Below are 17009 nucleotides of genomic sequence, written 5' to 3' on the forward strand. Positions count from 1 at the left end.
ACTCTTACCTAATTTTTGAATTGATAACGATATGGAATTTTGAAATTTGTTGTAGTTAGTCTTAAAAGCATCATCATATATAAATGTCCCTTCACAATAAAAGAACGGGTCCATTTCTATATTTACTCGAGTAAGCCAAGTGTTTTACTACTTTTTTCCTATTATAAAAATTAAATTGTCTAATTGTTAAGTTTTTAAATTACAACTTTTACCAATGTTACCTGCAAATATATTTTCCGTAACTCAATAATTAGTGTTCTTTTAAACAATTCAATGATGTATAATAGTAAAAAAAAATGTAGAATATGAAAGAAGTCATATATAAGCCTGGACTAGATCTCTGATTGTTTTTTTCACTCGATATTCGATATTTGATATTTACATTAAAGTCCGACAAAATTTAATTTTATGTCGGAAAATTCCACATTAAGGGGAGGGGTGTAAAAACTCCCTAACAAAGATATTCAGGGAGACTCGAACTCAAAAATTCTGATTAAATTTGAAAAAGTACTTACCGCTTTATCAGAATCTATCTGGATAGATCTATGATATATTATTGAATTGAATATGAACATGCTGACCATATAATAATGCATGATGGAGAAAAAGGCAAAAATATCAAGACATCTTATCCCTTTTTCCTATTTGATTAATTAAAAAGGAAAATATAAATACAAATTAGTACTATATGATTATTTTATGCATGTTTAGTTGGGTCTCGATCCTTGTAACCTTATTTTTATTTACCAAAAAAGTTAGTAACTGAGATAGAAACTAAATTGTCTTGTCGATTATGGTAAGGAACATATAATTTTCTTAAAATATGATTTTAATTGATTATTATTATTTATTCTTCAATTATGCCATTTTTTTATGACTTAACTAATTTTATCCCCTACTATTTTTATACTCAGAATTTTTATTAACCTTTTTGGCATAGCAAGTCGGAAGAAAAAGAGGAAAGAAAAACAAATTGGAGTTAATTTTCTGATGACACGTATTTTAATTTTTTTTGGCAAATTTTTTTCTGTGAGTTGAATAAAAAGAAAAAAAAAAGTTCGTTTTTACTATTTAGATAAACATAAGAGAAAATAATAATTGATTCGTAAGAATTCAATTCTCCTTCGAACCAAACGAATAAAGAAGGAATTTGATTGAATTCTTACGTTTTTAAGCTAATTATAACTTAATTTAACTTCTTTTACTTTTTTAATTAATCTTTTTTTTATGAAAAGATAAAGAATTTTTTTTCAATAATGATTGCGTTTACATAAAGTGACAAGACAGCATTTATGAAACATTAATTAAGTAGTAGTTCCCATGTCTTCCTAAAACGTACGCAAATTAAGGATCTCCTAAATTAAGTAATAATTTCAGCTAATTATGACTACGTTTTATTCTATTTTTTTAATTTGATTTTGTTTTTTTATGGGATTTAAAAAATAAAATATTATTATTTTAAATGAAAAATATTTATGATCTTAGATATGCTTAAAATTAAATAGTTATTAAAAAATTACTAATTTTAAAAAATAAAATAAAAATAAATAAATTGAAACGAGACGACCAACCAGAGAAAAACTTAAATGAAAAACAAATTATAAAACCACCGTCAAAAAGCGTTAGATTCCCAAAAGAAAGGGGCATTTAGTCTACGTCGTGGTCCACACTATATCCCTGGTCCACCTTTCCAAAATAGAACAAACATCCTACGGGCCCCACCCATTTACCATCTAACGCACCTGAATAATTAATATCTCATTGATTAAACGATCTCAACCGTCCATTCCTACCGACTACTTCACTAGAAAGACAACACCTACTTGTGTAAAAATTACTAACTATAGCATAATGAGATCTACTACTTGGTACTTACCATTAAAATAAAATAAAATAAAATTGAATACTCGTTATTCAATTTTATAGATCAATTAATAATTTTAAAATACATGTTACAGATGGTTTGGAAATGTAAAGAGAAAGTGTGCAAATATTTCAGTGAGAAGATGTGAGAGGTTGGTTATAGAAGTACGCGAAGAGATAGTGGTGTTGTGGTAGATTTAAAAAGTATTGTGAATAGGTAATTAAATAAAATATGATGGAACCCATTCATATTATCGAGGACATGACCTAGATATGAAGGAGTGAAGGTCGCATATTAGGATAGAAGGTTAGTAGAGATAAGGTGTTGTCTTACCTGCGAGGGTTTAGGCTTGTTAGTGCATGTCATAGTACTAATCGTACACTTGTAATTCTTGTTTTTGGTGTGCTTAACACCATGTGTTATTTATTCTGTTTCGATTACTACACTATTTTGTTATTGTTATTACTTCCTTTGTCGATTGTACACTGCTTTTCTTATTTAATTGCTATAGTTTCTTCATTATTTTCTTTTTCTTTCACTTGAATTTGATGCTGCACTTGAGCCGAAAGTCTTTCGGCAACCTCTCTATCTCTACGAAGTAGCGATAAAATCTACATATACTCTATCCTTCCAGCCTCACTTAGTGGGGCTTTACTTAGTATGTTATATTGTTGTTATAATAAACAATTTATTATTTATTGAATATTATAATTCATTTATAATTGAGACATAAAATTTATACTTAAATATTCTTTAATTTTGTGATTCACTCTCCGTATATTTTTTTAAAAAAGAAATATGGCAAAGGAATGAGAAACCAGGAAAAAAGTGAAAGCGCAGATAGTCAATCAATTGTGTTATTAAAATTTACTTATGATTTGAAACATGTCACATGAAAAGTTAAATTATTTTTTTTTTTAAAAAAAAAACTAAGATAAACAAATTAAAACGGAAATAAAAGTCACATTGTTGATTTACCACCCCTAGTTTTTCACCCAAAAATAGCTTCAACCTTAGCACCGGCAAAAGTCCTTCTTCTCCTTGCTAGATCTTTACTAAAATACAATATAGGTCCCTCATTTTCCAATCAATTCGCGCGTGGGTCCCTTATACAGATCTGGGATCTTATTGGTGCGCACTTTGTAACCCCAAATTTCCCATTTATATACTAATAATAAATGCGAAAATGATTTATTTTATTTAGCAAACTGAAAACAACCAAACCCGAGTTTTCACTTTCTTCAAAGTACCATTTTTTCTGTCTTTGTATGATAGATAGAGAGAAGGAGACGTGTGATTTTGATATATTTGGTTGAAAGAATCATCAAGAAACGATTTTTATGAATTAAAGTTTGGATTTTTGAAGTGGGGTTTGTGTTAAATTCGTTTCTTGATTAATTTTTTGGAATTTTTGAAGGACTGGACCCATAACCCATTTCTGTCTGTTGATAAAGGAAAAGAAATAAAGGGGAAAGAAGAGTTTTTGGAGATCATTTAAGGAATTGTTGGAATATTTTCATGCCATTGGTATGCGATTCTTGAATCATATGTTAGCTGTGATCTGTTTATCTAATCATTGGAACTTTGTGATTTGGATTTGATTTCTTGTTTAGTTGATTCATTTGACAGGTGGGGTTTGTTTAAAAAACGTTTTTTGAGCTCATTTATGTTTCAAATCTGGTCCCTTTTTTTTTTTTTTCTAGGTGATATTGATCATTGATAAGATTAGCTGATTTAAATGAAAGTTGTGTTGTTGAGCATTTATTGTGGTATGTAATTCTTGGCTAAAAGGTTTCTTCTTTGGTAGTGCATTGTGTTTGTTTGATGTTTTTGTTTTATTATGTTTGGAGTAAAGATATGTTATTTAAGTGTTTGGTTTAAGCACTAGACTGTTAAGTGTTATGTAGACCAGAATTCTTGAACTAGTAAAAGATCTGATTTTGATCCTTGTGAAGTTTTGAATGCTTAAAGATCCAATTTTTGTGGGATGTCCAAGAAGTGACTTTTGAGTGTTTGAAAGTTATGCTGGTTTCATCACTATGCTGGATCTGCAGTTATTCAACTTCTGATCATATCCCTGGCTTGAGGAATGAGAGTTTCATCTGATCTAAGTCTACGTTTTGGTTTAGTTGATTTCGACTAACTTTAGGAACTTAGATAGCATTTGACATGAAAGGGTTGGCATGGAGAGATCCCTTACATTATGAGAGTGATGTGAGGAGGAACTTTGAAAGTTTTGTTTGAAATAATAAGCCTATGTATAGAAAAATTAAGATCTTGAGACCTCAATAACCATTTATCACACTCTGAATTCTGATCTAGCTACAAGCTTGTATTTTTCTTACTCTATATTATGAAAGGCCATGTTATATGCAATTAGTGATGTCTTGGTTTCCTTTCATCTTTTTATCACTCGAAGGAAAATGTGCATCTGCATTTGTATATCCTTTTCAATCCTAACGAGGTACTGAAATTATTTCAGGGCTGCAATGGCGGGCAAAAACTCAGGGGATAATAGGACTAGGACTTCTGTATCAATATTTATAATAGCTGGTCTATGCTGCTTCTTCTATTTACTTGGAGCATGGCAAAGAAGTGGGTTTGGGAAAGGAGATAGTATAGCAGTGGCTGTCACCAAGACTGCTGGCGAGAATTGCGATATCCTACCAAATCTCAATTTTGAAACTCGTCATGCTGGCGAAGCAGGCGGTACTGATGAGCCGGAAGAAGTCGAGGAACTCAAGCCATGTGATCCTCAGTACACTGATTATACACCATGTCAAGATCAAAAGCGTGCTATGACTTTCCCAAGGGAAAATATGAACTACCGAGAAAGGCATTGTCCACCTCAAGAAGAGAAGTTACATTGCCTTATTCCAGCACCTAAGGGATATGTTACCCCATTTCCGTGGCCAAAAAGTCGGGATTATGTTCCCTATGCCAATGCTCCATATAAGAGCTTGACTGTTGAGAAGGCCATTCAGAACTGGGTTCAATATGAGGGTAACGTGTTTAGATTCCCAGGAGGAGGGACACAATTCCCTCAAGGAGCAGATAAGTATATTGATCAGCTTGCTTCAGTTGTCCCAATCGAAAATGGGACAGTTCGGACTGCTTTGGACACTGGTTGTGGGGTACGTTTCCTGCTTTGTGAACTTCTTTCTTCTCTAAACACACGTGTCTTTGCTTACATGGAATGTATTTGTTATTCTGTTGCGTTTTTGGCTAAGAATTTCTCAAATTGTGCTAGGTTGCAAGTTGGGGTGCTTATCTTTGGAAAAGAAATGTCATAGCAATGTCATTTGCCCCAAGAGACTCACATGAAGCTCAGGTTCAGTTTGCTCTGGAAAGGGGTGTGCCTGCTGTTATTGGTGTACTAGGAACAATCAAAATGCCATATCCATCTAAAGCCTTTGATATGGCCCATTGTTCTCGTTGTCTAATCCCATGGGGAGCTGCTGGTATGTATCTCATGTTGATATCCAGAAAAATGGTTAAATGCAGTTTACTTGTTTGTATTTTTAGCTAATTATTTTCTTTCTGATAATGGTTTTTTAATTGCATGAATTGTTTATTCGTCATGTAGATGGAATCCTCATGATGGAAGTTGACCGAGTTCTTAGACCTGGAGGCTACTGGGTGCTTTCTGGACCTCCTATCAACTGGAAGGTCAATTTTAAGGCCTGGCAACGCCCCAAGGAGGATCTTGAGGAAGAACAAAGGAAGATTGAAGAGGCTGCTAAACTTCTTTGCTGGGAGAAGATATCTGAAAAGGGAGAGACTGCCATTTGGCAGAAAAGAAAGGATAGTGCCTCATGCCGTTCTGCACAAGAAAATTCTGCAGCCAGAGTTTGTAAACCTTCTGATCCAGATAGTGTCTGGTATGTCATCATACTTAATAGTTCAATTGTATGTGTTGGAGGTTCTCAGATCTTCTCTTGGGAAAATGAAAAGGTGAATGTGCTTCATGTGTCCCAATTCCCATGAGTGGCAGCTCTATTCTACTGTGAAATTGGTTTCCTCTTGAGGTGCTTTAGAAATAAATTAGATCACGTCACCAGTTAGAATTACTTGAACTTGAGAAACTTATTTCTTACGAATGAATAGCATGTCTAGAAGGTTCAGTATGCGAATTTGAATTGTCTAGGTGGCAGAAAATTCACTAAGTATGCAGGACAATCCATTTGCCATAATCTGATAAGGTAAATATCACATTGCTAACTTACTAAGCGAACTGCGTTATGGGAGTGGCTTAGTGCATGCTACAACTTATCTCAACTCTCTAAGCCAAGACCCGTCCTAAAAAAGCTGGAAAAAAAAGGATAGACTGAGGTTCTTTCATTACATTGGACATGTCACTGTCAGTTAAAAAATTTCTTTAATGATTTAAGCTGTATGTTAGAAGTAAGATTTTCCTTCATATTTAGTTACATCCTGGTTTGACCATAGAAGCAATTTAAATTACTTGTTCTGCACTTTATTCTAAAAAAAAAACTTGCTCTGCACTTCAATCTGTTCTCCTTTTCTCTTATTAACAGTTCTGGTCATCTAATTATTTAACAGCCACTTCTGCTAATTAAGCCAGCTGAAATTGTTCAATTGATGCTTAATTCTTGTTGAACACAATATATGTACTACCACAGGAATATATCAACTTATAGCTAACTGCACGATGAACAGCACTGTCCTGTTTAGATGACCATAAACAAGATAAGCCTTGCTTCATTTTGTCCAAACTAGTTTCTGATAGAATTGAGTATTTTAACTGGTTTAATTTTGCCGCTATTAGTTTTGGGATTTCCAGAGAACTTAAAATAATTCACATTATATCTATAAATGCCTTTTTGTGCTGAAATGTGACAGTAGGATTGGTATTGTGTTTTGAATACTTCGTTATTTTGTAGTAAGTGATACAACCCTGAAATCGGTTGTATGTTGAAATGCATGATTACTGTGTTTTGTTTGAGGCAGTTTCAGTGGTCTTGGTTGTGTTCATATTGTATCAATATTGAAAATCAAGCTCATGGCTGATCCATTATTTTTACCTCTTTGGTTCAGGTACAACAAAATGGAAATGTGCATAACACCAAACAATGGTAATGGTGGAGACGAGAGTCTAAAGCCATTCCCTGAGAGACTTTATGCTGTTCCTCCAAGAATTGCCAATGGATTAGTTTCTGGAGTGTCTGTTGCGAAATATCAAGAAGACAGCAAGAAATGGAAGAAACACGTAAGTGCTTATAAGAAGATCAACAAACTCCTGGACACTGGAAGGTACCGCAACATTATGGACATGAATGCTGGACTAGGAGGTTTTGCAGCAGCACTTCACAATCCCAAGTTTTGGGTTATGAATGTTATGCCAACAATAGCTGAGAAGAATACTTTGGGGGTTATATTTGAACGGGGACTGATTGGTATCTATCATGACTGGTACGTACAAATAGGGGAAGAGTGATCTATAGTACTGATATTGAGATGATGATGTAGTTATTGCTGTCTCCTTCATAATCTATCTTTTTAGGAATTATTCTCATTGTCTCCCTCATAATCTGACTTTTTATCTTGTCATGCAATTTCAGTCTGTGTTTACACCGGTCCTTCTCTTTCTTCAATATTTTCATTATAGTTTTTTCCTCTTGTATTTCTTTCAGACCTATTCTGAAAAATGATTTTCTTGAGACAAAGGGTCTATCAAAAACAGTCTTTCTACCCCACAAAGGTCTCATTACATCCCACCCTCCCCACACCCCACTTGTGGGACTATACTGGGTATGTTTTTATTGTTGATTTAACAGGCATAGGACCATATGATAGAAACTCTCCTTTCCCCTGGTTCAATGTGTTTTGTTTACCTGCTGGAGCTAAGATCAAGACTTCCACCCAAGTAAATGTCTAACTGTGTAAAAAATAGACGACTACTGCATTTCATTTTTGATGAAATTGTCTCTTATGAAAACCATGAAGATGTTTCACAAATGCACCTAAGATCCATATATACAAAGTAATTTTCTCATTTGTTTCTCTCAGAACATATTCCTGCTTTATTGAAATAGCAAAGAGGATGTCAAGTAAATGCAGTATGCTGTTTGAGTAAATAGCTTGTATCAAATTATCTTTGTTTTTGTTCACAAGGAAGATAGTAGTGTTATGTTTTACTTTATTTCTATTTATTTCTCTTCCTTATGTAGGAGAAAGATTTCCTCTGATCATATAGTTATCTTCTGATTCAGGTGTGAAGCATTTTCTACATACCCGAGGACATATGATCTCATTCATGCTAGTGGCCTTTTCAGTTTATACAAGGACAAGTAAGTTTTTATCTTCGCTATTTTATTTATATTGCTAATTTACTTGGCATGTTTTTCATTTAGATAAAGAGCCTAATAATAGCACTGTGGTATTGCAGCTCCTTTATTGAAAGTCCTATTGTTGGACATGCCTAGTTGCTATTTAAGTAAATGGGTCTAATTAATTGTGATATGATAAGAGTGAAGGCAACTTAAGTGAATATACACTGATAGTAGATGATCAGCCACTTAAAACTTTAGGGTAGTAACCTTCTCAAGATCAAGTTTGGAAGTTTGCGTGTTCTGTGGCTAAGTCCACCGTCATTTCTCCTATTTGCTGCTGTGACTTCATATGCTGTTATTCGTAATTGCACTGTTGTTGAAATAGTAATGCCAGCTCGTCACTCACATCTCCCCCACCTACTGATCCCCAGCCAGGAAAAGAAAAAAAATCCAGATAAAGGGAGCTATTGAAAGAAAAAAAGAATTGATATCATTGACTAAATTAGCTTTTTCTAATTTTATAGGTGTGAATTTGAAGACATTCTCTTAGAGATGGACCGTATTTTGCGTCCAGAAGGAGCTGTTATTCTTAGAGACAATGTAGATGTACTGATCAAGGTGAAGAAGATAATAGGAGGCATGAGGTGGAACTTCAAATTGATGGATCATGAGGACGGTCCCCTTGTTCCCGAGAAAATACTGGTTGCTGTCAAACAATATTGGACTCTGGGTGATACCAACTCCACATCCTCGCAATGAGATGCCACCTAAGATGTTGTCTGACCATTTGAACTCGTATGGATCAGGAAGACCAACATCTTATGAATACAATGGTTATGCAAGACATTCCACCACTAGAAATTTTGATCGAGCAGGGTCCCTTGAGACGAGACTCCACCGCATATCTTTAGTCTTGATGGATCCATAAATTATACCAGATGATTTAGCGTTTATAACTGTCTTCATTTTCTTCTCTGTTCCATGTCTCGTTAGATAATGACTCTAAAAACCGAGCTACATGGGATTATTATGAAGCTTTTCGAAAGTCCTTAGGAACATTTCTTCCCTCGATATATAGTCTCTGTAATGTGTTGTTTAATTAAAATGGAATCTTGATCTTGATCTAGTTGATTTCTTATATGATATCTTGATTCAGTAATTGTTTTTTCTTCAATAGAATGAGGGGAAGTTGTAGCTTTATACATACATGAAGATACATCCTTGAGAAAAAAAATGCAAAAAATACATAAAATGGAAGTGCCCAAGAAACCACACGACTCTGATCTTATTACAAAAACCATAGACATCACTGTGCATTTTTTTTTATATTTGAGATTATTGTACCTTAAGTTACACTTGACTAATAGGGGTGGAGCTATAGTTTTAGTATCGGGTTAGACCAAACTCGTAACTTGCATTTTCTAGAATTCAGAACACATAAACTCAATATTTTAGTTCGGCCTCCCTGTTGCTTGAATGACAAGTGACAAGAGTTGTCACTAGGCTACTAGGATTGACAGTAGGGTCAATGATTTGAGACAAATTTTGTTTTAAAGTGAAACTAAGATCTAAATACAGAGTATTAGTCATCTGCACCTAAAAAGCAAGTCAAATAACATAATCTCCATCAACCTTAGGTGCATCCTAAGGATTAGGAAAGAGAAGATCTTTATAAGGCATAAAACAAGTTCCAATGGTACACACGCCTTTGAGTTCGATGATAGCTTAGATGAAGGGACAAATCTGTGAGGTCAAAGCGGACAATATATGTCATTGGCGTTAGATTGTGACATCTGGTTAAGTGTGAAGGAATCTCAATCATCCTACGCCGCCCCTTGGTGGTGGTGGGACTATACCCCACCTTACATGTTGGTAATTGAGTTGTAAAATCTTGTGTTGTGTGCATCAAGTAGTATGTGAATCCGTGGCTCTGCAGAAGTATTTGCCGACAAGGAGCATGTATACATGAATGATCTAACATTATTGATACCAAATGAGTTAAAAATTTATTATCTGTTCATGCACAGATTTGATTGTAAATGTTGTTAGATATTGTGAATCTTGTGTGGCCAGCAGTCTTTATGGGCCAAAATTCACATAACACCATTAAATTGACTTGTTCTTATTTGTTATAATTTGTGATAGCTAAAGCATAAGCTAATGTGGGGTAACTGCATTGATGTGATTTCTGTTTTTGATAGATTTCTAACCTCATCTACTTCTACACCATATTTAAAACAAATTAATTATATTCCATAAAGGACAAGCAAATATTCTGCATTTTCTGCTACATATTCAAATTTTATTACTCCACTATAGAAATTATAGCGGTATGGTTAATAATTGCAAAGCTGAAAGTAACTAGCCACCTAGAAAATCATTACATGCTAAGCTTGTTTGAAAAAATAATTTTCTCTTCAATTAAAGTTAAAGATTAAGAAAATAGTAAGTTGAATAAAAGAAAGTGTAAAGAGGACTACTTTCAAAAAGTGGGAAAGTTCTTGTAAGTACTAAATCTAAGGATGTGTTTGGTATAAAGTGAAACATTTTCGATGGAAATTGTTTTCATGAAAAATAAGTGATTTTCTTATTTATTTTTTCGATAGTTGATAAGTAAGCAGAAAATATTATCGAAATGGTGGGGTTGGGGTTGGGGATGAGGAGGTGGGGGCGGGAGTGGGACCGGGAGGTTCCACAACATTTTGACCAACCTAACATGAAAACATTTTGAGAAAATATTTTCCTGTTTTCTTATCTATGATGATAGATCTAGCGTTGATTGACTTAGTGAAGTATTATCTTATTACTAGTGACCACCTGACCGGTGAATCATCAAAGAACGAGCAACTACCATGTCATACCAATTAAAAACAACCTCTCTACCTCTACCTTACAAGAGATGAGTAATGTCTGTCTTCCTCAAATCTCACTTGCGGGATCATACTGAATATGTTATTGTCGTTGATGATAATTTTCCTCCATACCAAACACACCCTAAAAGGTGGGACAAGTTGTCAAAGGAAAAATCACAATCTGATGTTGAGAACTCTAATATAGGAAGGAAGAAAAAGGGTATATAGCTTTATTAGGCACCATCTATTTCACTAGTGAACTGGCTTCCTTTTTTCCTTCTATGATTTCTGTTATATCTGCATCCAAACTATTTTTACATCAGTTTCCTATTGTAGTTTAGTGCTTCCAAAATCCATTTTTCTTTACAAAATCCTCTTCTTTTTGAGTCCTTTTCCCCTTACCAAAAAACTTTCTTTCCACTCAAATACAAAATTTAGTCTCAATGGCTATGGTCAAACTAGAAGCCACCAAAAGTACTAGTACCAATCTTCTTGATCCCTCATTTTCTTCTTACTTGATCAATGGTACTGAAGAAACCATTGTACTCAATCTTGAATCAAGTAGAGATTTGAGTAAAAAGGTAGATGATGGAGAAATAGACATCTTTAGTGCAGAAAAATACTTCAATGAAGGAGTTGATGAGGAAAATAATGTGACACAAAACAAACACAAGATTCATGATGATCAACCTGTTGCTGATATAGTTTCTTTGCAGCAAAAGATTAGACCTTTAACTCCCAGTATTCATTCAGAATCAAGTTGGAATAGCAGAAGTGCATTGTTGCAGAAAGTTTCAATAAATCATCATTATCAGCATCAACATCATCAACCGCCGCAGCCAACAAAGACTAATAACAAGTCTTACGGCAAGAAGTTCCTTGCTAGATTTGGCTGCAATTGTTACTGCAAAGACAAGAACTCTGTTGAGATTGATGATCAACTCCGCGAAAAAAGTTTCAAATCAAAATCAAAGCAAAACACCATCAAGACTAGTACAATAGGAGCTTATCATCAAAATTTGCACTTCAAGAAAATTGATGAATTAGGAGTACTTGGATTGAAATCAGATGAGCGTTTCGCCGTTCCTGTTTTTGATCCTAAAGGTGGGCTACAAATGCAAAAGGAAACAGAAGAAGAGGAATCAAGAAAGTCACTAGAAGTGTTTGGCTTTCCAATAACAGAGAAAGAAAGAAGCAAAATGAGTCTTGAGAAGAACATAGGCATGTTAACATGGGATGCAATTGTTCCGAAAGCTGAAGAAATCGACATCATCAACATAGGTGCAAGTTCAAATGGAACATATGAAGAAGATTACGCAGAAAGCGATGCAAGTTCAGACTTATTTGAAATCGAAAGCTTCCCAAGTAACAACACAGCTAATCCAAGTCTAGTTAGACAGGGCTCAGATAGTATGTCCTGTTATGCTCCAAGTGAAGTTAGCATTGATTGGAGTGTTGTCACTGCTAGTGCAGCTGATTTCTCTATAATGTCTGATATAGAAGAAGCTAAAATACCCTCAATTAGAACAACAAGCAACTCCAATAGATCAGTTTCACAAAATGGAAGAGACAAGGCTAAACGTCGTTCGGGGATTCTGTTGGGATGTAATAGTCATAAAGCTGTAGGAGTTGTGGGAGATGCATATAAAGTTAGTGAAAAATCATCAATTGAGATGCATCAGAGGAATTTCAAGACTTATGAGCCTATTATGCCAATGACAAGGTTTCATGCTGAGAGCAAAGTGAATCGATTCGATGGAGGAAATAGGAAACATGAATTTACTACAAGATCATTTGCTACTACATATTCTGGACGTCCTGCAGATTTCTTGTATATTTAGATGTTGAAAATTCTGTGTTTTTTTTAGAATTTGTATGTAAAACTTTAGTAGTTGAAGAATAAAGTAAACTATTTAGAAGTATTTTTTGTTAGTTCTTGTTCTTGTTCTAATGTGTAAGTGTAATATGAGATTCTTAGTTTTAAGTGTTTGGAGTTGTTTTTTCCAATAAAACGTTGGTTACATTTCTTTATGTTATTTGTACCAGTAATCAATTTATGGATGAGTGCTCTTGGAGTAGTCGGTCTTTCCGTTCAGTTGCTGAAAGATAGAGATCAGACTTTTTTGTTGTGAATACATCTAGTTGATTTTGTATCTGTGTTTCTGGCTTATTACTATAGCTAATGTAACTGAATAATAATATTCACTACATCAAAAATGATCTTTAGCAGTAATTATTAACGACAATAGTTCAATTGCCGCTAAATATGTATTTTTAGCGGCAATTAACACTCTTTGTATATGTCCCTAAAGCCTTTAACAACATTAGATCTAATGACACTTAACTAATGCCGATAAAGACTTTAGCACTCTTTATTAATGTGTCTATTTATTGCTGCTAAAAGTTGTTTTTGTTGTAGTGATTGTTCTTTCTAATATACCTTAGCTTATTTAACTCTCTTTTATAGATGATGATACAAAGTCAGATTGATGTCAACTACTCACTCTTAATCTCAGGGTCGAAGCTTTAGTTGATACAATTTTACATGAATTTTTTTTTTATTTAAAATATAAGTGTTGAAACTAATAATAAATCGTAATTTCATTGTACTTCCTTCATGACTACCTTAAGATTATTTACAAGCCTATCTCATAGCAATTAGATGTGTTCACTAGTTGAGGCCGGTCCCTAACAATGAATAGGATAATAGAAGTATAGCACACCCTATTAGAAAATCATTTATTTGTAATAAATGATTTATTTAAAATTCAGTAAATAAAAATAATCATAATCGAAAACTCATAAACTAAAAATCTCACTAATCACAAGATATGATTATTGATTAGTTACCAACTTACCATCACTTGGTCATGTTCTTGCAAGACATTCCATACTTATTAAAGTTATTTTTTTTCTTCTTAAAAGTGTATTTAATATGGTGGGGTTGACTAATTACTTCCTTTTAATTAATTCCAACTTGTCATGAAAGTGATATATATTGTGTTCTCGTGGCTAGTTTGGTTCATCCTTGTCCAACCATATTATAAAAGGATTATATAACTATTGACTACTATATGTTGATAAGCTTTAAAATTATTGACATGCATGATATATTAATTATATCCATTCATTTTTACGTATTCACTATATTAACAAGGAAAAAAAAGGTAAAAAATACCCTTAAACTATATGAAAGAAACAAAACTGTCATCCATTTATAGTTTGGCTCAAAAACATCCTTACCATCAATACTTTGGTTCATAAATGCCCTTAAACTATGTGAAAGGAACAAAAATGCCATCCGTTTGTAGTTTGGTCCAAAAATACCTTTGCCGTCAATACTTTGGTCCAAAAATGCCTTTATTGTTATTTAATGGGTAAAATATGCTCATTTTCCAAATAAATATATTATTATTTTCTTTTAAACTCATCCTTTTTCTAATAATGTTTTTTTTTTTAAATTAGCAAATGATTATCTTACTTCAATTTAGAAAAAAAATAAAAAATAAAAATATTTCTTATTTTATCATCATTATTTTTATCGTTATATTACTATGATCATATATATATGACATATAATATTTGTCGAAAAGGTACATGAAGTTACTCTATTTTAATTGATAAAATGAGATTAAGAAGAAAAAAATATTTCCTACATTTTTATTTGTTAAAGTGATTTTAGAAGAAAGAAAACAAGAATAGTGTTCTTTAATAATATTTTAATTAGGAAGAATATGTGTTTAAAAAGAAAAAAATAATATATTTATTCGGAAAAGGGCATTTTTGACCAATTTTGTAACTATAGGAACATTTCTGGACCAAAGTATTGACTGCAAGGACATTTTTGAATCAAAATATTAACGGTAAGGACATTTTTGATCCAAACTATAAACGGTTCAATTCTGTAACTTGTAATCTAATTTTCTAAAATAGCTTTTAGGGCATTTCAATCATTTTAATAAAAATAATAGTACTTATATTATAACCAAACACATAAAAAATATATGGTTATTTATCTATATTATTATATACCTATATTTCTAAATCACTTAATGTGATTTTTCATTATTTTTATTTTAAAAAATTGGTAAGATTTTATCTCGTGTCTTAAGAGTTAGGAGTTACTACGTAACTACCCCTCTCATGTTGTACTGAGATGGTTCGATTTATTTTTTTCAGGTCATAAGGAGTGGCTAGTGGGGTTGTTTAGTTATCTTTCTTTGCTAACTAATTTATTTTTCTATTTTCCATGTTTTCTTTTTATGTATGATTAATATTTAATTATTAAACAATCGGATCAAATTAAATTTTAAAAAAAAACAAATCGATAAATATATTATCATATTTGATGATAATAATTTAGTTTGATTTTAATATTTTAAAAATCGATTAAATTGATTTAATTTAAATTTTAATCAATAATCGATTCAAATCTACCTGTGACCAACCTTGTTAGGATATAATTGGTTTTAAAAATGTCTTAAAATTGAAGATAACATATCTCAATGTGATTGTTCAAACATAGATGCAAATCCAGCTGGTCCTTTCGAGTGACTTTTCAATCTCTAACTTTAAAGATGAGTCAATTTTCAATAATAATTGAAAAGGTATATCCAAAATCATCTCAATCATTCATTACCTTTATCTCACAACATGAATTGACATCTACAATATTATTGAAAGTAGATCAAGAAAAAAAAAAATAGCAACTAAAGTATATTTCGATCATATTGATAAATAATTTTAATCAAATTGTACATGTTAATAAGTTTCCTAAAAAAAAATAATGAATTAATTTATAAATCCTACTCTATTTTATTCTGTTATTTTCCTTCTCATGGGCTACTATTGACACTTGAAAACTTGGCTGGATGAGAACCAGGTTAAGAATTTGTCATATGAGCAATATTGTATTAAACTTTTTTTCAAATTTCATTTTTTTTTTTGTAAAGAGATCAATAGTATACATTCAACTCCAAAAATAGCTCATGAAACGAGAATTATTTAAGAGCATATAAAAAATAATAATATATTTCTTTCAAATAAAATGTACACTTAACACCCTTCACTTTGACTTATCAATTGGAGTGTGAATGACATATATAACATATGAGGGTCAATATTATGACACAATAACATCGAATTAGAGTAAGATTCTTATTACCATATAAAGAAATATATTTGATTCCAACTCAATCCGAAAAAAATATATGATTCATAAGATAACAATTATTCAAAATTATATAAAGAGAAAACCAATATATTCATCATCCAATGTGGCACACTTAACATACTTCCTTTAATCTTATTTAATACAAATAATCAAAGTGGGACTTAATTATATATCTTAGCCCCTATACCTGAATTTATTTTTCAAAAAGTGGTCCAACAAAATATAATTAAGATCCTTATCACTTTGCTGACAATTTATTAGGTATATTCATATAATATAATATGTGTATAGGTTCTCTACCAAGTGTTGAATTAAGGCTTTTTATTTGACACAAGTCCCTCTTATTGTTTTAGATTCTTCTAGTATTACTTGCGGATAGGTTAATAATTCACTTATTTTATTATAATTCATTTCATTTTGATTCGTTCAATTCAATTTACTTTAAAATTAGATTGATACATAGTTTTGATTGATCCATAAGAAACTTTGTTTAAATATTTCCGGTGACTTAATTTGCTCAACAAAGAGAGAAGCTAAGAAGAATGTCACGCCCCGAGCCTATACCCTGGGCGGGACCGGCACCCGGAGACCATTTCTGGCCCCAAGCGAACCCTTGGCCTGGCTTTCTTAACTCAGCGGAAACCTCAACAGAATAACTCGATGCAATGCAATATTACAAAACAACTTAACTTATAAAATATGGCCATAAAGGCAACTCGAATCTCAAAATAGAATATTTACATATATATATATATATATATATAGATAAGAGACTCAAAACTAACTGACTGACTGTCTGTCTATGAAGCCTCTAAAATACTAAGATG

The 17009-nt window shown here is 32.5% G+C and overlaps 2 protein-coding genes across 3 annotated transcripts; both read left to right on the top strand.

Annotated features, from left to right (window-relative positions):
- Positions 1-3056: 3056 nt before the first annotated feature.
- LOC102579848 (probable methyltransferase PMT2) lies at positions 3057-9283 on the top strand. Of its 2 annotated transcripts, none has more exons than XM_006366050.2 (7): positions 3057-3391; positions 4347-4998; positions 5115-5325; positions 5451-5745; positions 6923-7297; positions 8098-8175; positions 8682-9283. In XM_006366050.2, the coding sequence occupies exons 2-7, from the start codon at positions 4354-4356 to the stop codon at positions 8914-8916; spliced, it is 1839 nt and encodes a 612-aa protein (XP_006366112.1). In that variant the 5' UTR covers positions 3057-3391; positions 4347-4353; the 3' UTR covers positions 8917-9283. The 2 variants fall into 2 exon arrangements, with proteins under 2 accessions (XP_006366112.1, XP_006366113.1); XM_006366051.2 differs by lacking the exon at positions 3057-3391 and adding an exon at positions 3398-3493.
- Positions 9284-11217: 1934 nt separating this feature from the next.
- On the top strand, positions 11218-12931 carry LOC102580385 (protein PHYTOCHROME KINASE SUBSTRATE 1). Its single transcript, XM_006366052.2, has one exon. The coding sequence runs from the start codon at positions 11453-11455 to the stop codon at positions 12848-12850; it is 1398 nt and encodes a 465-aa protein (XP_006366114.1). The 5' UTR covers positions 11218-11452; the 3' UTR covers positions 12851-12931.
- Positions 12932-17009: the final 4078 nt, after the last annotated feature.

The sequence above is a fragment of the Solanum tuberosum genome, unplaced genomic scaffold (genome assembly GCF_000226075.1).
Source record: "Solanum tuberosum cultivar DM 1-3 516 R44 unplaced genomic scaffold, SolTub_3.0 scf00609, whole genome shotgun sequence".
In the NCBI taxonomy this organism is placed as follows: Eukaryota; Viridiplantae; Streptophyta; class Magnoliopsida; order Solanales; family Solanaceae; genus Solanum; species Solanum tuberosum.